The sequence below is a fragment of the Cornus florida genome, unplaced genomic scaffold (genome assembly GCF_030987335.1).
Source record: "Cornus florida cultivar Cherokee Brave unplaced genomic scaffold, ASM3098733v1 CherokeeBrave_3.0.0_Hap2_Chr09, whole genome shotgun sequence".
Classification (NCBI taxonomy): Eukaryota; Viridiplantae; Streptophyta; class Magnoliopsida; order Cornales; family Cornaceae; genus Cornus; species Cornus florida.
The window spans coordinates 52,683,104-52,701,651 of NW_026775579.1; the positions used below are offsets into that span (position 1 = coordinate 52,683,104).

At 28.0% G+C, this 18,548-nt stretch overlaps 1 protein-coding gene across 1 annotated transcript; it reads left to right on the forward strand.

Annotated features, from left to right (window-relative positions):
• The first annotated feature begins 1,773 nt into the window (after positions 1–1,773).
• LOC132273930 (endoglucanase 3-like) lies at positions 1,774–5,839 on the forward strand. Its single transcript, XM_059775039.1, has 6 exons — positions 1,774–2,009; positions 2,826–3,329; positions 4,066–4,215; positions 4,361–4,472; positions 4,800–4,963; positions 5,397–5,839. Exons 1-6 carry the CDS (start codon positions 1,797–1,799, stop codon positions 5,727–5,729), a joined length of 1,476 nt encoding a protein of 491 aa, XP_059631022.1. The 5' UTR covers positions 1,774–1,796; the 3' UTR covers positions 5,730–5,839.
• The last annotated feature ends 12,709 nt before the right edge of the window (positions 5,840–18,548 follow it).

The following is an 18,548-nucleotide window of genomic DNA, read 5'->3' on the forward strand; positions in this document are numbered from 1 at the left end:
GAATTTACCAAATATTATATTCTTTTATATATTTTATAAGTCCAATCCATCCATTTAAATTTTTTTCTTGTTTGCAATCATTAATATATATCTAAAAACATAGTACAAAGATTCACACAATTCATTATTATTAGTTTTTTTATTTTGTGCAATCTCAGCATATCACAAAACACACGTAAACCAACGAGATATCAAAGTCATAAAGGTGTTAATAAATTAACAAAGCAAGGAACAATGAGAAAAAAGAAAAAAAGAATTAATCCAAGAATTCCATCTTCTGGAAATGTCAGTATGGGGATCCCTAGTATTGATTTTTATTCCAAAAGAAGTGAGAGTATAATAATAATAATAATTATTATTATTATTATTATTCCTTTGAGAGAGAAAGAGACACGTGAGCAAGAAACGTGAAGAGAGCAGAGAATATTTTGACAATAGTAGGGTTTTTTTTTTCATAAATTTGGTTGGTATTGATTTTTATTTAAAAAATTCTGGAACTAGATTAGAGGAATGTAAATAATTTCTTTGTTTTAGAGAGAGATACCCGTGAGCAAGAGACATGATCAGAAATAGAAAATATTTGTTTTTTTAGTAATTACCTTAATTATTAAGTTGGTGGTATTGATAATCTTAAATTTGGAAACTAAAATAGGCAATAGTGGTTTTCTAGTAAATGGAAAGAAAAATAGGGGTTTGGAATGTGGCCATTAGATTTAATCTAACTATCCATATATAAAGTGTGGATAAATTTTTTTGCTTACCGGTGAGCAAGAGTATATATTTAATCAGATTATTATTGGATGGAAGTACCTATAATATATATATATATATATATATATATATATATAATTTTAGAGAAGTGATATTGGCATCCATTTTTTTACGTTAGCACTACAATCTTAAATAAAATAACAATTTCAACCTACAAATAAATTACTTTTTAAATAACATAACTCCCCCTTCCAGGAACTAAAGAAAGTTTAAAAAAAACAAAGAAAAAAGTTAAAGATATATAATGGGTAGTTATGACATTATAAAATAAGGAATATTGCATTAATGAATTCAATTACCTTTTTGTCATTTTTTTTAAAGAAAAAGATAAGTGGAGTGCAATTGGAGTACGAATATGATCTCTCTATTATAAGATTGAATTACCCACTATTCATATCCAATTTGTTAAGGTAACAAATTGTCGGATTCGATTTGTTGACAAGTCTACTCATATATTCCCATTCAAGTAATACTGCAAAACCACTTCATGGGCAAAAAATTTATATGTATGATATATATGGCAAAAAAATATAGTAATTGGATTACAATCTTAATGGGCAGCAAATTTATATTTATGATTCTTTATTGCCCGAGTTAGAATAGTTCTCATACAATTTAACTCAAACTCGAACGAGTTGATTCAAATTCATAAAGATGGAAACCAATTATTAAGGTTAATAAACATAAATCAATAAGTTATGATTTGGTCCCAATCAGCTTATAAAGTAACTTAAAGTTGCCGATAAACGTAAAAACAAGCATATTTTGAAGTCAAAATTGGATTAATTAGTTTTGGAGGGACAACTACTTTTACATGTTAAACCCTAAAATTGTTTACACAACATGTTTAAGCATGGCTAAACCCTAATATAATTTAACAAGAATATTAAACAAAATGACCCTCCAAAAGAAAAGCCTAAAATTGCGTGATTGTGATTGGATTTGTGAGCCTATATAAAGTCGTGTCATTGGTTGAGTCAAAGCCATAAACTTAACCGCCAAACAAGCCCTTGTATACTCTTACAATGGCTCTGACGAGAAGAGGAGCTTCCGTCTACCTCATTTTGTTCTCTTTGGCCTTGTTGTCTTGGGGCAGTGTCCAAGGGCACCCCAATTACAGAGATGCCCTACAAAAGTCCCTTTTGTTCTTCCAAGGCCAGAGGTCAGGGAGGCTCCCCACAACACAGCAAGTCTCTTGGAGGTCCAGTTCCGGCCTGTCCGATGGTTCACAAGCCCATGTATGTCCATTTTTTCTATTCTTTTCTAGTTTTTATATATATATATATACACACACACACAGATACACATACGATGACTGTTACCTGCTCACTGGTGTAGAAACATAAATTGTTTTTTAACCATTCAAAGAAATCTAACGGTTACTAAAGTTATAACTGCATTTTCCTGCATAATGCATTTATGATATATATATATATATATATATATATATATATATATATATATATCAATTATTTTTAGCATTTTATATTTATGAGCAGTAGTACTCCTTAGAGCATATGTTTTGTTCTTCTGCCTCATTCAAGGTTAGGTAGATATTGTTAAAAGGCCTAAGAAAATGACTCTGTAAACATCCATGAGTAACCACCACAAGTGTTTCAAAGATTATTTATTGTTTTTGTTTTTATTATTGTCATTGCTAAACTAATTGGGTCAAAATAGTCATTTTGCTTAAAAAGGTAACCAATAATATCATCAATGTGGTCCATGCGACACCATAATTATATTGTTTTCATAATTAAGTTGACTAATTATCACCATTATTTTTTACTCACACATTAATCAGAGTAACTCATTGGTAAAACTGAATAGACACATCACTTTTCATTATAAATATATATATATATACACATATATTCCTTGATTTACAAAATTAAGGTGTTTCACATACCACTAAGGTGATGTTATATGTTTAATATTCAACAACAAAATTGATTTTCCTTATATTGTCCATTGTGATATCAATATTTAGAAATTTTAAAAAATTAAAATTTCCAATAGACTAAAAAAATGTTTGAACTTGAACTTGATGGTAGGTGGATTTAACCGGAGGCTACTATGACGCCGGAGACAACGTAAAATTCAACTTTCCGATGGCCTACTCCACCACGATGCTATCATGGGCCACGCTCGAGCACGGCAAGAAGATGGGCCCCGAGTTGCCAAATGCAAGGGCTGCGATCCGTTGGGCCACGGACTATCTTCTAAAATGTGCCACGGCCACACCGGGTAGGCTCTATGTGGGCGTTGGTGACCCAAATGCTGATCACAAGTGTTGGGAGCGGCCTGAGGACATGGACACGGTCCGGTCCGTCTATTCGGTGTCTCCGTCCAACCCCGGGTCTGATGTTGCCGGGGAAACTGCCGCAGCATTGGCGGCAGCTTCTTTGGTTTTCCGATCTGCCGATCCAGTATACTCCAAATTGCTCCTGAGAACTGCAAAGAAAGTAATGCAGTTTGCAATGCAGTATAAAGGTTCTTATAGTGACTCACTTGGCTCTGCAGTTTGCCCATTCTATTGCTCATATTCTGGATATCAGGTATGCATATATGCTTTTAACCTAAATCACATAGAGTGAGAGTGCAACATCGTTTAACTTTAAATAGTTAATATTAGTGGGTGTATACACGCTAGTCCAAGTAATGTAACCTAAGTACTTATAAGAAATCCTAGTGTTATGAACTAACAACAAATCAGTGTACAAAATGGAATTCGCTCACCCGAATTGAAATTTTTGACGAATTCACTCCCAAATTGTGGATTGGGGCTTGGGACGGGCCTATTTCAACTAATTATGTGACTTAGCTTTTAACTATAGTTATCAAATCCAAGTGTAAAAGTGCATGGGTGGGTGTAGTGGCCTAATTGGCAGATGCCCGGAGCGGTGTTTGAGTTTTTCACTCCCAAATTACCCCCAAAGAAAAAGAAAGTATAGTGGGCCTCTTATAGTTAGCCCATCTCACTCCGTAGGCCTTCCCAATATAAACTCATAATGGACCTTCTCATATGGTCCTGGCCCAGAGTTGTGAACAGATAATGGGTTTTTCAGTTGGGTTTCCCAACTATGGACTCACTACCCAATTGATATCTGTTCTGATAAATTATTATTTTTTATTTTTTTTCAAATCACCTAGCTGGTACAGAGATTTTTTTTTTTTTTGGGAGAAGAATAATTGGAAAGTAATTCTGATTTCACCATTTTCTTTTCATTTTTGGAAAGTAATTCTGAAACTCATTTTTGCCCTATTTCTTTTTTATTTTCAAAATTTTTACAGGATGAGTTGTTGTGGGGAGCAACGTGGCTATTTAGAGCGACAAATGATGTTTCTTACTTCAATTTCATAAAATCTTTGGGAGCTAACGATGCCACAGACATTTTTAGCTGGGACAACAAATATGCTGGTGCTTTTGTTCTCCTATCAAGGGTAAAAACTTGGCTATTAAAGAAACTTAGCTACATGGTTTTGATTTTATAATTGTCTATATATATATATTTATGTTTGATATAAAATATTATTGAGTTGATTATATTATTCACTTTTGACTTTATGGTTCATATTTTGTCCGTAGAGAGCCTTGCTAGGCAAAGACAATGCTTTCCAGCCATTCCAACAAGAAGCCGAGGCTTTCATGTGCAGAATTCTACCCAACTCCCCTTCAACAAGTACACAGTATACACCAGGTACATACATACATATATATATATACATACATATATATATATATATACATATATATATATATATATATATATATGGAGTATATTATAACCACTTTTATTTTTATTTTACGCACCCACTTTTCATATTTAATGGGACTTGAACCCACTTTTCATATCCACTTTTTGTATTTAATGGGACTTGAACCCTCATTTTTCACTTAAAAATAGAGGAGATATCACTAATTGGTGGTAGCAATTTCCAATTCGCTAATGCCAATACACACAGACCTCAATTTTTGAAAGTTCTCGTGTTAAAATGGTTTTAACACTTGTATATTTTAAATGCAGGAGGGTTGATGTACAAGTTAAGTGCAAGTAACCTTCAATATGTGACCTCCATAACCTTCTTGCTTACCACATACGGCAAATACATGACGGCCACAAAGCACACCTTTAACTGTGGTAATGTTTTGGTCACTGCAAGTGACCTGCGAAACCTTGCAAAGAGACAGGTAACTCACTTTTTTAAATTAAATTTCTTCCGATTTCAATTTTAAAGCATGAATTCCGTGCTACCAAATGTAGCTCAAGGTTGAATTATGCCCACAAAAAAGAAAGAAAATAAACAAAGTGAATTATTCCAAATTCCCCCAAGTTTTATAGAAATTACATTGTATTCTCCTAATAATACAAAAATTACAAAAATGGGTGCCATAATTATATCAAATTCTAAGTTACTAATGCTAACAAAAGTCGTTACCTGGGAGGTCAATGTAATTTTTTCAAATAAGAGGAAATTTCCATGTAATTCATTCCAAACCTTAGGGGATCATTGTAATAAACCCTAACATTGATTATGATTATGAATGGTGTATTTCAATTGGTTGTGTGACCTTCTTCTTTCGGACCCATGAAGTTCTAACATGGTAGTTATGGACATTTTAGGTGGACTACATTTTGGGGGAGAACCCATTGAAAATGTCCTACATGGTAGGGTTTGGAGCTGATTATCCGAAGAGAATTCACCACAGGGGATCCTCCTTGCCATCAGTGGCAAGCCATCCACTATCCATCGGTTGCGAGGGAGGTTTCCAACCATTCTACTATTCATCAAACCCTAACCCTAATATATTAACCGGAGCCATCGTGGGGGGACCCAATCAGAATGACTTCTTCCCCGACGATCGAACTGACTACAGTCACTCCGAGCCGGCCACATACATTAATGCTGCCGTGGTTGGACCTTTAGCCTATTTTACTGGGAGATACACCGGTTGATGGGATAGCTCATAATTTATATTCACAGTGTTGTAAATATTATTTCTCTACGTGTTCAGGCATGTGGTTTAGTGGTATTTTCTCTCCTTTCAAAGTGAAAGGTAGAGTGTGTTCAGGCATATGGTTTAGCGGTATTTTCTCTCCTTTCAAAGTGAAAGGTAGAGTGTGCGGTATTTTCTCTCCTTTCAAAGTGAAAGGTAGAGTGTGTTCAGGCATGTGGTTTAGTGGTATTTTCTCTTCTTTCAAAGTGAAAGATAGAGTGTTCAAGTCTTCCTAAAAATATAATAAAAGTTATTTTTCTATGTTTTCAGATATGTGGTTTAGTGTTATTTTTTCTCCTTTCAAAGTGAAAGGTAGAGTAGAGTGTTCAAATCTTCCAAAAAAATATTATGAAAGTTATTTGTCAAGGCAATATACATATTTAGATGTTAATGTTAAATTGTTGATCCTAAAATAGATAGATTTGTGCCACCAAAGGGAAACATTGGCGGAAAATTAATTTGGATGTTTAATTTCTTGTGCACTTCTTATCATTTGGCATCGACAGCTAGGAGAAAATGTTTTTAAATATAATTACAAAATTCCTTAAATATAATTGATTATGACTTGTGACAAATTTGAAAGTTTAAATTCTAACCAAATTTTACACTAAATTGACTTTAAGCATACTCTATATATTGGTCTTGAGGTTTGAATACTGCATGTTTTGTAATTTGAAATAAAACATTATAAAACCTTTTTAAAAGTTTTCTCAAGTCCCGAAGGACAATAGCTGCACTTGTCCTCCCTATGTCAGACAATACTTGTGGTACCGATCTTAAATTTGGCACGATCACGTCACGGTTTTTATTTCGTGTGATTTAGATTTTATCCTTTTTACATTCTTGCTCCCTGTGACATTTTTCAACATATTTTTATTACAAAAATTATTAAAACTCAAACTTAAAAATTATTAAAAGTCAAACTTGTGATGACTTACATTGTTCATTGCTATAGTATTTTTGGCACTGTGAGCTGAAACACCAATTTGATACTTTTGATTTTGGAATTTTTTTCCGAAACTTTTCAAAACTATTCAAATAGCAGCAAATGTTATCAAACATGTCTGTTTTACTTCACTATAGTAGAATATCTATAAAAAATAAAAAAATAAAAAGTGGTTGCCAAATAGAACCTAAATATATTACTAATACTAAAAATTAAAACATGCATCTAATTGGTTACTAGACAATACGCATACAAACACAATATTTGATTTTATGACTTAACATTTTTGAAAAAAATTACATTTTCAGATAAGAAACTATCATGCAATTACACAACAATATAATTTGATATAAGGGTTCAATTCATAAAATCGTGCATAAAACCGTCGATAAAATTAAAAAAAAAAATCTGAACTAAGAAAATTTATCAAGTAGCCCCCAAACCCATGACCGACTCTTTATAATATTATTATTTAAAATTATAAAAATGCCCCTTTACAAAAATACTATTTAATGTTAAATGAGTTGTTGTTATCTTATTAGCGATCGATGATTCATTTCTCATCCCAGTATTATCTTCATAATTTTAAAATAATAATTATAGGTTTAAATTTAGTATTAAATAATAAGGGCAAATTTGACATTTCACACCCAATTTAACGATTCAGTCATAGGTTTGAAGTTACGTGATAAGTTTTGTTAGTTCAAGGAGTTTTTAAAATTTTATTGAGATTTTATGCACAATTTTGAAAATATATGGGATTTTATGATTTTAACCGTTGATATAAAAATATAAATAAAATAAAGGGTAAAGTACAATGACACCCCCTGAGGTTTGGGGTAAAGACAACCATATATAAATTGGGTTATTTTTTGACGATGACACCCCCTCATGTATGATAAAATTAACAAAGATATTCTGACAATGGTAAATTGAGTTTTTAACCCTTGGACACATTAAATCATTAATTTAAACAATACAACCATTTTTTATTGACTAAAATATTCTTAGATTAAATAGTTTTAAATGGATTATCGAGTAACAACCCATATGAAAAACCAAAATTTTCTCTCCTCGCTTTCTTCTTCTCTTTACCCTCTCAAACCCTAACCCAAACAAGCCACTGCTATGCTAGTCAATATTCAATGACCTCTCCCTCAAACCCACCACCTAATCCCTACACGGATGAACACCACCACCACCAGTGTCAGCATTACAACTGCCATCCCCACCCACAACCACCAACGCACACCCCTTTGATCTCTCTCTTCACTCACTACTGCAACCTCCACCACACCCCTCCGCCTCCACAATCCCACCGAAGTGATGAACACCGAAGTGAAACTCAAAGTCGTTGGAAACTTCCGTATTCAGTAGTTGAAGATTCTTTGGTGAAGGTAGCTCATGAAGTTCAGACAGGAACTAATCTCTTTTGTTAAGAGCTCGTCGGTCTTCATTTAGAAGCTTGTGTTGGTTTAAAGTACGCCAGAAAGCATAGTTCGCTAATATTAGTGAGTTGTCGCCAGAAGAGAAGTAAACTGTTTTAATTGGTAATTTGGTCATTCAATTGTTTTGGTATTTTATAATTAAAATTAATTAAATAATGAAGGATAAAGTAGACTTTTCACATGTTTTGAGGCTCTATTTAGTTTTCAAATCTTATAAGGGGATGTTATCGTCCAAAAATAGGCTAACTTATATATGACTGTCTTTACCCAAACTTCAAAGGTGCCATTGTACTTTACCCTAAAACAAAAGTAATAAAATAAGTTAAAAAGACACATTTACAAGTACTAATGATGTTAAGAGCATCTCCAACCATTATATATATATTTTTTTTATGTAAATCTGATGTGCCATGATAGATTTACATAAACAAATTTAAATTATTTATTTTTAGGTCCAGCGGTTATTTTATACCTTTTGTGTAAAAATATATCCTCCAAGAATAACTAATCATGTCTCATGTCAGGACCCTACATAACTTTTACAAACTTACTTAATATAGACTTGATTTTTTAATGGAATGAGAAAGATGGAGGAGAAAAAAAAAAAATTGATGTGGTTATGTAAAAAAATTATGTAAAATATACAACAATTTTATACATTGATTACGTGGCTGTGTATCTTAATAACTTGCTGAAAGTTTAAAAAATTTACACATCATACCTGGCAGTATATATTTTACATAAAAAAAATATATTTTAACATACTGTTAGAGATACTCTAAAGCTATTAAGCACTGGTTTAAGATCGTACCACATCTTGTGCAGGTGCTAGCGATGCAGCACTTGCCAGTGATCGGTTCATACATGGATTTTATTTTATTTTTCTTAAGCCTTTGTTTGGTTAGGTAGAAACAGCTAGAAAAGAAAGGAAAGAGAAAATTTTTAAACTTTTTTAAAGTTTGGATAGATAGAAAGAGAATCGTAATAGAAAATTTAGTTTCCCGTGTGAAGTATTTTCCCCTAAAAATTTTCCCTCAAAAAACATGCGAAAATTTTATTTTCGCATGAAAGAATCGCGCCAGTAGTTTAATCGTTGCAAACTTTTCTCCAAAGGTAAGTTCTCTCTCAACGTTTTTCTGGCAACGCAATTTATACAGTTATATATGTTTTTTTTTTTTTTAATTATCTGTTCTATATTGTCATTCTAGCCACTTATAATCCCAAATCATACTAAAATAATAAGTTTAATAGTCTTAGATCACTATTACATCTATAATTGCAGAATTTTTTATAATTAGGGATGCTATTTTAACGATTTCTTTCATTCCAAATATATACACAGTATCCAATATATATATATATATATATATATATATATATAGATACTCATATATCTCTCTCAAATGATAGTTTTGGTATGTATAATCACTTTCTTTTCACTTTCATGCTATCCAAACTAACAGACTAATATTTTTCTACAATTTTCTTAGGTAAATTTTCATGCTAACCAAATGCATACTAGAAAATCACTTTTCTTTTCATTCACTTCACTTTTCTTTCATTTTCTATTTCTTTTCTTTTCTATCTTATTTTCATCTAACCAAACGGAACCTAAAGGTATTTCATACATAGTTACGGAGACAAATTATGAAAAGAAAAAAAGAAAAAAAAAATCAATCTAGAAACAAAAGTTTAATATTATAATGAAACTTGGTTGTGACGTGATAGATATCGGCAATATGTTGGATTGACGACTTATAAAATAGAGCATGGAAAAAGGATATTGCAAGATAAAATCATGATGACTTAAATTGAAAAATACTCGTAAAGTTCAATTTGAAGGTAAAAAAAAAATATTGCTCAATATAAGATATCATCAGTAGATGTATGTTCCATTCCATAAAATATTAGAAAAATAATAAGTTCAAAAAAATAAATCTAATAAAATAGAATATTGAGGTAGATGGTTGATTATTATTCATTAAAAAAATGTGTGTGTGTATATATATATATCCTAGGGGTGGTAAAATGGATCAAAAACTATCAATCCGCTCATATCTGCTCGTTTTTTAATGGTTATGGGTCAATCATATTTAATTTGAAGGCCAAGATAGGATGATTAATTTTAACTATTTAATTTAAGGGTCAAGATGGGTTGAATATGGTTAACCATATTCAACTCATATTTCACACATCACATAAAAAATACACAACACACATCTATTCTATATTATACTTAACTCATTTCTTTCTCTCAAATTCTCTCACTCACAATCCTCTCTCTCTAAATTTGTCTCTTACTTTTAAGAATTTTAAAAAATAATAAATAACTCTTTAAAAATAAATAATTAAAAAATAATTTAAAATAAAAAATTTTAAAACCTTCCCAAAAAAATAATTTAAAAATAAAAAATAATTAATTTAAAAATAAAAAATAATAAAATAATTAAAAATAAAAATAAATAACTAAATAATTTAAAAAAACAAAAAAAAAAAAAAAAAAAAACGATTGCTTATTATGTATAATATTATGTTTATTATCTTATCGCTTTAAGGCTGGCAGTTATCAACAACAGTAGTGAGAAATTTATTTTTAGGAAGTTATGATAACATTATAATATATTGAAAATTGGTACTTATGCAAATGAAATAACCATGGAAGTGGATGCAATTCCCACAAAACCAAAAAGTATAATTGGATTTGGAGAGAAGAAGAATGTTGAAGCAAATTTTATATTTTAAAAAAACAAATGAAAAAAAAATGATTGTAACGGATTTCTTTTTTATTTTTCTTTTTTATCGGGTTTCTTGCGGCACACATTACATGTCATGCCAAATACTTATCACAACTCAGTTGACAAAATTACCCACACTAAATTTTATATTTACAGTGCCATAGTTTGGCTCGTCACTCTCTTGGCAGTCTTGCTCGTATTATCATTCAACACACTCTCTCTCTCCCCCCTATATATATATATATATATATATATATATATATACATACTAGGTAAAGGCACGTGCGATACACATGGTGAATATTTTGTAACTTATAAAATTTTTGTCTTCATATTGATTAATAAAAATTTATTTTATATTAATAAATAAATACTAAAATATTTTGAAATTGGTGATAGAGTTTAAATTTCGTAAATTAATAAATTTTTTTATTTGTTTATATTAATACTGAAATATGTATATTTTATTTTTTATTAAATAATAATTTTTATTTTAACAGTGAAATATTTGAGTTTTGTAAAGTAACAAATTTTTTTAGGTAATTTGAATTTTATTAGGTAATTTGTAATTTGAATTTTATTAGATAATTTGAAATTTAGCATAATTTTTAATTTACAATAGAAATTCAATTATATTAATTCTTAATTAAGTTTTAAAATAGAAATTCAATTATACTAATTATACATTAGATTGAAATTGATATAAAAATTTATTATATGGAGTTTGTGGTTTTTGGAAGACCCTAGGTTAAATTTTATTTTCTTTAAATATGTAATTTGTGGTACAATTTTATAGAAATTATTTTATTTTAGTTAGATATATCTTTGTAAAATTAGATTTTCTTTTATTAAAAAAACTCATAAAAAATAGATAAATACAAGGGTTAAATACTTATATGTGATAGAGTTCTCTTTTTGTATTAATTAATAAATATTTTTTATATTAAAAAATAAATACTGAAATGTTCAAATTCTTTAACATTTATATTTTATTTATATGTATTATTATATTCTTATATATTTTCTTTAAATATATCCTTGTCTAATGTCATAGAGTTATGGAAATTGTTTTATTTTCTTTAAATATATCTTTATTTAATTAGATTTTATTTTATTAGAAAACTTATAATAAATAGATAAATACAAGTTATATATGATAGAGTTTTAAAGAAAATAAAATACTTAATTTGTGGTAAAATTTTGGTAATTTGTGTTAGAATTTTATAAAAACTATTTAAATATATCCTTATCTAATGTGATAGAGTTTCATTGCAAATAAAATAGGTAATTTGTGGTAGAATATTATATAAATTATTTATTTTATTTAAATATATATATCCTTGTCTAATTATATATATTTTTTATATTAAAAAACTCATAATAAAAGATAATTTGTGGTAGAGTTTTGGAAAAATTATTTTGTTTTTTATACCAATTATTAAATATTTTTTATATTAATAATTCTTGTCTAGTTATATTATATTTTATTAAAAAATTCATAATAAATACATAAATAGGTAATTTTTATTAGAAATTTTACATAAACTCTTTTAAAAAAATATTTTATTTTCTTTAAATATATCGTTGTCTAATTATATTTCCTTCATCAAAAAACTCACAATAAATAGATAAAAACAAGTTATATGTGATAGAGTTTTAAAGAAAATAAAATAGATAATTAGTCGTATAGTTTTATAGAAATTATTATATTTTATGGAAATCTATTTATAATAAATAAATAAATAAATAGGTAATTTGTGTTACAGTTTAATAGAAATTCTTTAAAAAACACTTTTTATATCAATTAATAAATATTTTTTTATATTAATAATTCTTGTCTAATTAGATTTTCTTTTATTAAAAAACTCATAATAAATAGATAAATAGGTAATTTGTGTTAGAGTTTTTATAGAAACTCTTTTCAAACCTCTTTTTATATTAATTAATAAATATATATTTTTATCTTAATAATGCTTATCTAATTAGATTTTCTTTCATTAAAAAAACTCATAATAAATAGATAAATAGGTAATTTGTGATATAGTTTTATAGAAATTTTTTTAAAAGCTCTTTTTAGATCAATTAATAAATAATTATTTATATTAATAATAGTTGTCTAATTAGATCTCCTTTTATTAAAAAACACTTACTAAATATATAAATAGAAAATTTGAGTTAAAATTTTATAGAAACTCTTTAAATATTATATCTTTATCTATTGTGATAGAGTTTTATTGAAAATAAAATTTTTGATTTGTGATAGAGTTTTATAAAAATTATTTTATTTTCTTTAAATATATCCTTGTTTAATTAGATTTAATTTTATTAAGAAACTCATAATAAAAGTTAATTTATGGTAGAGTTTTACAAAAATTATTTTATTTTATATATCAATTAATAAATATTTTTTATATTAATAATTCTAGTCCAATTAGATTTTCTTTTATTAAAAAATTCATAATAATAAATAGATAAATAGATTAACTTAAATTTTATTAGATAGATTTTAGAGTTTGATTGAATTTTTTTTTTTTGTTTTTATAAAAACTCTTTGCATATCAATTAATAAATATTTATTTTATAAAAATAAATAGTTAAATACTGAAACTCTTTACACATGTAATAATACTAATAAAAACTTTTTTATATCAATTAATAAATATTTTTTATATAAATAAACAAATACTTAAACACCTTGACACAACTTCTGTATTTTACTCAAAAAATTAGGTATTCTTTTATTAAAAAAATCATCATAATAAATAGGTTAATTTGAATTTTATTAGGTAGATTTTAGAATTTTATATAAGTTTTTCTTTCTATAAAAACTCTTTTCATATCACTTAATAAATATTTTTTTATATAAACAAATAAATAAATAAATAAATAAATACTAAAACTCATTCCACATTTAATAAATATTTTTTAAATAAATAAATAAATACAGAAACTTTAGATTTACTTTTATTAGAAAATTCAAAATAATAAATAGGTTAATTTGAATTTTATTAGGTAGATTTTAGAGTTTTATAGTGTAATACCCCGAAATTTTAAAGAATGTATTTAAATTAATTTTGTGTTAGGTTAATTAATTTTATTTATTTGTGCATACCACATTATTATATTAGGTTCATTTAATGGTGCATGTAAATTAATTGTGTATGTTAAAATAGTAAATTTGTTCATGTAAATATGCATGTATTATTATTAATAATTTTATTTGTTGGTTATGCTTATATTAATCATTATTAGTTAAGTAAAGTATTATATTTGTGTTATATAGTATTATGATGATATAATGTATTATTTTGTAATAATAATAATTATATTAGTTTAATAATAATAATAATAATATTAATATTAATAATAATAATTATAAAAGTTTTATTAATAATAATATTAGTAATAATAATATTAGTATTAAATCAAGGTAATGATGAAAAATTAAATACTAGGATAGAATTTCATTTACTATGGTAGAATGGTGAATCAAATATCTTGATTAAAGATAGCATTGTCTTAAAGCCATATAGGTAGGAGTATGAGAAATGGGTGAGAAGTTATTATAAATAAGATATTTGTAATATTTATATTATATATTTTGTATATAAATTAACTAGCTTGCCTTAGAAGAAAAAAAAGGGAGTTAGAAGCAAAGTATAAATTCTAGAGAGCTATTTTATAAGAGTGAAAGGAAAAGAGAAAGAGAAAGAAGCTTGGACCGGTGTAGGCAATTTTACCCGACTACGCGCAGACCGGCGGATTTATTTTAAATCCAAAAAGGCAAGTTATTATCTACTTTTCCCCTTTGAATTAATAAATTAATTGTTTAGCTTATTTTTATGCATAGAGCCAAGGTTAGGAGGTTAATAAATTATTAATTTTATTTTATTAAATTAATGGAATTTTAATTATATAGGATGGTATATATTTATTTAATGTCCTATGAAATTAATAATGGCTAAAAATAATTAAATAAGACTTTAGGGATTTTTCTAGAATTTTCTAGATTTTTCCGGGCATTTTCTGCAATTTCCGGCGACCTTCCGGCGAGTTTTCCGGTCGCCGGCAGTGGGGGAGACGACCGGAGTGATCCGGTGCGACGCGGCGCACCATAGGAGGGTGTACGCGCGCATCCTGGCCATTAATGGAGTCTGATTGATCCGGTGCATCGCGGTCCATGATACCGCGGTACACCCGGATTAGGGAACGTTGGATGGAGGAGATGCAGGTGGATTGATCCGGTGTGGCGCGCATGCAGGAAAGCTGATGCAGCCAACCAACCGGAGGACGCCGCGTCAGCAAGGCACCCTTAGTGCGCGCGTGGCAGCGCGTGCGCGCGCGTGGGACTCTCCAGACGCGCGTGGGAGCGCGTGCGGGCGCGTGGCTGATGCCAGACGCGCGTGGAGGCGCGTGGGAGAGTGGGGAAAGCTTGGCTGCGCGTGGGAAGGCTCTGGGAGGCGCGTGAGGGCGCGTGTGGGGTCCCTACAGCTGCTGGAAGTTACCAGAATACCCCTAGGGCCTGTTTTGTAAATTCCAGAACCTTAAACTTGGATTTTTAGGTACTGTGTTGGTAATTACGGGTTTAACGGGCCACGAAATTATTATTTTAACACCCGTTACTTATTCTTATGGCCGATTAATCTTCTCTAAGCATTTATTGGCTCGTTCGCAGTACGGATACTAATGTGATTTATTTAACGACATTGTTAAATATAAATAGTGTTATTATCGTATTTAATGGTATCAAACATTACTATTAAATTAAATAAGGCCATGGTTTTAGTCAGATAAATTATCCATGATATCTTATGGGATGTTTATACTGTTAATCGTATATAAATCATGATTATTATGCTGTGTGCATTTCAGGGAATAAATGGACTGTTTATTATGTCGCATTTATATTATATGGATGTGTTGCCATATAGAACCATGTGAGCTGACTAATAAGTTTAGACTCATTTATACCTTATGCATTCGTTGCGGTAGACAGATGTGTGGCTGTCGGGGTATGTGGTTTAATATTATTGGCATGTGTTGCCTAATTGACATTCTCGGTATATTTCTTAATATTGTTGGCATGTGTTGCCTAAATTATATGCTCAGTATATTCATCAGTACTTTGCGAGGTGTTATCACTGTGTAGTTCGTTATAGTCTGTGTTGTCAGTATCGTGCACCATGTATAATAGCTGATTTCCCGGGTAGGGAAAGGCGACACTTGACCACCTAGTGTGAGTCTAAGTGATCACCGTCTATTCTGGTTGAGGTCATGTTATACATCGGATAGTTCCCGTAGGATGTATACAGATATAGTACTCATCCGATTCATAATGATTAATTTATTTGATTCTCTGATTTGGGTCATAGTAGAGAGGACTTGCTCGTGGGGTTGACCCACCATTGTTGTTATTTCAGGATACGGTCAGTATCCGTTTCAAGGCTGAGGTTAGCAGTGTGGGACCATCATCCGAACTCATCTACTCCTACGATCCAGTGCAGGGTAGAAGTTTTATGTGGTATTTCAGTTTCAGTTTTTATTTACTTTTGACGTTGAACTCTCAGGGTTATATTTAGGGATCCCTGACGTAGGATTTCCACGTTGTAACGAAGTACTGTATTAAATAAAGGATGGATGGATGTTGTATTATTTAATGTTTCTTTCCTGTCTAAATTCTTTTATTTCCATCATTTTGTATTCCATGCTTGTATATTGCCAATTGTTTTTGATATCCCTCGTTTTTCGTGTATAAGCCTGATCAACTTATGCGTGGGAAATGTGGGGGTGTTACATATAGAGTTTTTTTTTTCTTTTATTTATTTTTTATATATATAAAAACTCTTTTCACATCAATTAATAAATATTTTTTTATATAAATAAATAAATATTAAAATACTGAAACTCTTTGCACATTTAATATTTTATTTTCCTTAAATATATCCTTGTCTAATTAAATTTAATTTTATTAAGAAACTCATAATAAAAGTTAATTTGTGGTAGAGTTTTAGAAATATTAATTTATTTTATATATCAATTAACAAGTATTTTTTATATTAATAATTCTTGTCTAATTCAATTTTCTTTTATTAAAAAAGTCATAATAATAAATAGATAAGTAGGTTAATTTAAATTTTATTAGATAGATTTTGGAGTTTGATAGAGTTTTTTTTTTTTTGTTTTTTTTTTTAAAAAAATACTTTTCATATCAATTAATAAATATATTTTTTTATAAATAGATAATTAAATACTGAAACTCTTTACACATTTAATAGTAGTATAGATAAAAAAAAAAATTATATTAATTAATAAATATTTTTTTATATAATTAAATAAATACAGAAACACTTTGGTAGAATTTCTGTATTTTATTCTGAAAATTAAATTTCTTTTATTAAAAAATGTAATTTGTAATACGTGTTAGAATATTATAGAAAATATTTTTAAACTCTTTTTACATGAATTAATAAGTATTTTTATATTTTAATAATTCCTATCTAATTAGATTAGCTTTTATTAAAAAAAAAACTCATAATAAAAGGTAATTTGTGGTAGAATTTTAGAAAAATTATTTTATTTTTTATATCAATTAAAAATATTTTTTATATTAATAATTCTTGTCTACTTAGATATTCTTTTATTAAAAGAACTTATGATAAATAAATAGGTAATTTGTGTTAGAGTTTAATATAAACTCTTTTTATATCAATTAATAAATATTTTTTATTTTAATAATTATTGTCTAATTCCATTTAGTTTCATTAAAAAACTAATAATAAATAGATAAATAGGTAATTTGTGTTAGAGTTTTTAAAAAACTCTTTTAAAACCTCTTTTTGTATCAGTTAATAAATAATTTTTTATATTAATAATAGTTGTTTAATTAGGCTTCTTTTTATTAAAAAACTCATAATAAATAGATAAACATGTAATTTGTGTTAGAGTTTTATAGAAACTCTGTTGATAGAGTTTTATAAAAAATAAAGTAGGTAATTTGTAATAGAGTTTTATAGAAATTATTTTATTTTTTTTAAGTATATACTTGTCTAATTAGATTTAATTTTATTAAGAAACTCATAGAAGAGTTATATAAAAAATTTTTCTTTTATATATCAATTAATAAAAAATTTTTATATTAATAATTCTTGTCTAATTAGATTTATTTTATTAAAAATTGATAATATTAAATAAATAAATAGGTTAATTTAAATTTTATTATGTAGATTTTAGTGTTTTATCATATTATTTAATAAATATTTTTTTACATAAAAAAATAAATACTGAAACTCTTTACACATCTAACAGTAGTATAGATAAAAACTCTTTTTATATCAATTAATAAATATTTTTTTATATAAATAAATTAATATTGAAATACTCAAACTCTCTGACAGAGTTTCTGTATTTTACTCTGGAATTGAACTCTTTTTATATGAGTTAATAAATATTTTTTTATATAAATAAATAAATACTGAAACTTTTTGGCAGAACTTCTGTATTTTACTCTAGAATTCTAAATTTCTAAACTTCTGTCAATTTCTAATAATGACATAATAATAACTGGACCGTGCCGGTTATATTGTAATCATTATTCATAAAAAATAACTAAAAATAAGAGTTTTAAATAGAATATGATTGATTTTATTCGG

Coding starts and splice junctions, on each gene's coding strand:
- LOC132273930 (XM_059775039.1), top strand. CDS start 1,797: ATGGCTCTGACGAGAAGAGGAGCTTCCGTCTACCTCATTTTGTTCTCT. Junction 3,330..4,065: donor GCTCATATTCTGGATATCAG/GTATGCATATAT, acceptor AAATTTTTACAG/GATGAGTTGTTGTGGGGAGC. Junction 4,216..4,360: donor CTTTTGTTCTCCTATCAAGG/GTAAAAACTTGG, acceptor TTTTGTCCGTAG/AGAGCCTTGCTAGGCAAAGA.